At 37.7% G+C, this 3,351-nt stretch overlaps 1 protein-coding gene across 1 annotated transcript; it reads right to left on the bottom strand.

The window, feature by feature from the left end:
* Positions 1–882: 882 nt before the first annotated feature.
* LOC130727326 (molybdenum cofactor sulfurase-like) lies at positions 883–3,110 on the bottom strand. Its single transcript, XM_057578436.1, has one exon. The coding sequence runs from the start codon at positions 2,927–2,929 to the stop codon at positions 1,082–1,084; it is 1,848 nt and encodes a 615-aa protein (XP_057434419.1). The 5' UTR covers positions 2,930–3,110; the 3' UTR covers positions 883–1,081.
* Between the last annotated feature and the right edge of the window lie 241 nt (positions 3,111–3,351).

The following is a 3,351-nucleotide window of genomic DNA, read 5'->3' as shown; positions in this document are numbered from 1 at the left end:
TTATACATTGTTGAGTGTGTGGATGTTAATATGTTGATTGATGATATTGTGTGTTTACATTAGAGGTCATATGATTAACTAATATGCCGGTAGTCCATGTGAGACTTGTGGCATAAGTCTATTTATTATCCATGTTCATAGCTCACTCGCTCCCCATGGTTAATATTTTCAGGTACATGTGTAAGATGGGCATGGGTCGAGTAAAGTACGTGGTGTGCCGAAGCTATTAAACCATGGTAGCTGTTGGCGGGTAAGAATTGAGAAGCCGGAGGTTGTGCAAACATAAGAATTGATTGTACTGCTATGAGTATAAAGTAGAGTAGAGTGTGTTTGTGTAATGTTGTAGAAGTATGATTGAGAAAAGATGTAGTGAGGAGTAATATTGTAAAAAGAGTGTAGAGAAGAGTTTGATGTTGAATGTGGAGACTTTTGAGAGTGTGTGTGGAGTGTAGTGGGAGTGTGTGAGTTGTGTGAAAGAATTTTTTTTATAGGGTGTGTTTTGGAGAGTACGCCACATCAATGCTATATTTTTGGTGAAAATAGTTGATTCTTCTGCTTAGTTTCCATGTCAGTGTTATTATAATTATGCTGGAGCACTTCTCCATCATCAATGCTTTGTTTTTTCACTTGATTTTTACTTTTGCATTCAATTTTCTTTCTGCATTTTACCCTTCCATGTCCACTGTATGGTTGGAGACCTTCCTGATTGCATGTTTGGGAATCATTCCATAATTGATTTTAAAGGCAAAATCAATTCTCTAGAAAAATTTCAGTGAGTAATTTTTGGGATTAGGTGTCAAATTCAATTCTGCGAAAAAATAAGATAATCGATACATGCTTCGATGCTATGAATATATATGCCAGGAAAGGACAACTACAGGATAGAATAAAGAAAAAGCAAATGTATTTGACATAATGAATCATCCACATAATTTCTGAATTCATTAAACAAATGAATGAATAGGGTAACCGTCTTCTGGTTAGAGAATCAAATTTCCATGTACATAAACTTTTCAGCCAAATTCACATTCTATAGACTCCACAGCCCAAAAGAATAAATGAAACTCAATGAAATTAAACTTCAAACTTCAACTGTGTTCTGATTAAGAGCAGTATATCTCCACCTCTCCTTCTCCACAAAGTCAGCATCAAGAAACCTAGCAACAAAAGCCCAAAGCTTATAAACATCTTCAAAATTAGCCAAGAAGCCCAATGCAGCAGTAACCACAGTAATTCCAACATCAACTCTATCTTTCTTCTTGTCAGATTTCACTTCTTGGTCCCCAACAACTACTTGAGTCTCTAGAACTTTTCCCTTCTCTTCTGCATACTTATCTGCAAACCATATATTATGCAGGAATCCATAGCTGATAGAAACATTGCTTCTATCAGCAAGTTTCTGTACAAGAACAGGCTCAACCTTTTCACCTTTCCAATCATACACATTGAATGCCATAGCAGGTCCTCTATCAAATTTCACTTTTGGGCCATAAATCTTGACCAGATGAACCCCTTGTGTGTTGGGATGCTTAAGCTTCAACATTGAGTTCACTAGCCAATTTATCAGGTACCTTGCTCTGTTAGTGATTAATACAAACCCTAGTGAATCCACTTGATCTAAGCACCTGCATTCAATACCAAAGCTCTCATTTTCACTTTCTTGGACAGTTTTTTCATCAAGTTCCTGAACTGGCTTTTCTATTTCCTCAATTTCAAAACTTTGATGAGCTTTTGACTCTTCAATGATCTGAGTCTTAGATGATTCTCCTTCTTCAAATTTTCTGGGCTGTGTTGTCAAATTAAATTGTTCTTCTTCTTGTAAATGTAAGGTGGGCATAGATTTTTCTTCAAATTCTGTGTCAGTACTAGAAAAATTCAGTTTTTCAGGTACAAGGTTGACTATTCCAGAAGAATTGGAAGCTTCCAAGCTGGAAATAGCAGATTTCTTGATGAAAAGGCATCCAACTCCAGAAGGGTTTTCCCCAAACACCTTATAGAAAGAACAAATTAGAAAATCTGGTTGAAAGAGAGAGAGGCCAAAGCAATCCATGTCTTTTGGTCCCAATGCACAAGCATCAACTAAAACATGCCATCCATTCTCCTGTGCTATGCTCATCCATATATAAGGATATCTTGCTCCTGACACTCTTGATTGAAGTGGGAAAACAAAAAGCCCCCTCCTTTTCTTCTTCCTTCTCTTGCTCACAATCATCTTCCTCAATTTCTTTGTCTGAATCCTGAGCCTTGGCCATGAAAACTCTGCTGACATAGCCCTGGCTCCTCTCTTCACTGAGGAGCTAATCATGGTTTCGACCGACTCGCTCTCGTGGTCATAAACTGTCAAAAGCCTCCTACTAGATTGAAATTGGTATGAATCTGCCACAAGCTTGAAAGCTGAGGTTCTGTTTGCTGTGAAAACCATGGAGTAATCATTTTCAGACATGTTGAGGAAACCCATGATTCTTTTCTTCATAAAAGACTCAAAGTCTGAATCTTTCCCACCATGTAGTAACAAAGTCTTCAGGCTCCCAGTTTTGCAGGATATGCTAAAGAAAGGAAAATCTGAAGATGGGGAATGTTGGAGTTTTGAGTAGAGGCCAATACCAATATAATCAAGGCAAGTGTGGTTTGAATTTGAGAGATGGGCATATTCTTTGGATCTAACATGGTCTACTTGTTCAGTCTCAGAGTACTGAGGGTATACCTTGTTGAATTCATTGAATGATTCATGCAGAGATGGAAGAGCCTCATGGTTAGTGAAGTGAGTGTTTGGGAAGATGGAGGATGCTGTTGTGGCGGCGAAGCTGTGGCGGCACTCTGCAGAACTGTTTCTGGGTTTTGTTGTTGCTGCTGTGTTGTTTGTTGAGTTGAAAAATGGGACTGTGCAGCAACATTGAGGGCATGCTTCATTGTTGCAAAGGGTCTGCATTTTTTTTTAATCTTTGTTTGCTTCTCTTGTGCTGTGAGAAACTAAGTTTGGTTTTTATGTACCAGTTTGAAAATTCTCCAGCTATTGGATTTCTTGATGTTATCTGCCAATCTGCATAGTTTTGTGTATAAATTTTTAGGTGGCTTGATACGGCAGTGTAGGAATTTGGACTTGGTCATGCATAGTTTGTCAAAGTTGACCTGTTAATAATAGTTGCAATGGCCAATCAATCTTGAACTGTCCAACTTGGTTTGATGATGGTGATGTTTACATTTGGAAATTTCCTTTCTAATAACAGCTATTTCCATAAAATATATGTGTATAAATTAAAGAAAAATTGGATGAAAATGGGGCGGAAGATAAAAGTGGTCTGCATATAACAAAGTTGTATATGGTCATGGATAAGGAAATAGCAATGTATC

The sequence above is a fragment of the Lotus japonicus genome, unplaced genomic scaffold, assembly GCF_012489685.1.
Source record: "Lotus japonicus ecotype B-129 unplaced genomic scaffold, LjGifu_v1.2 AP026982.1".
Taxonomy (NCBI): domain Eukaryota; kingdom Viridiplantae; phylum Streptophyta; class Magnoliopsida; order Fabales; family Fabaceae; genus Lotus; species Lotus japonicus.
The sequence above is the reverse complement of the archived record's forward strand: the minus strand, read 5'-3'. Positions and strand labels throughout refer to the sequence as shown.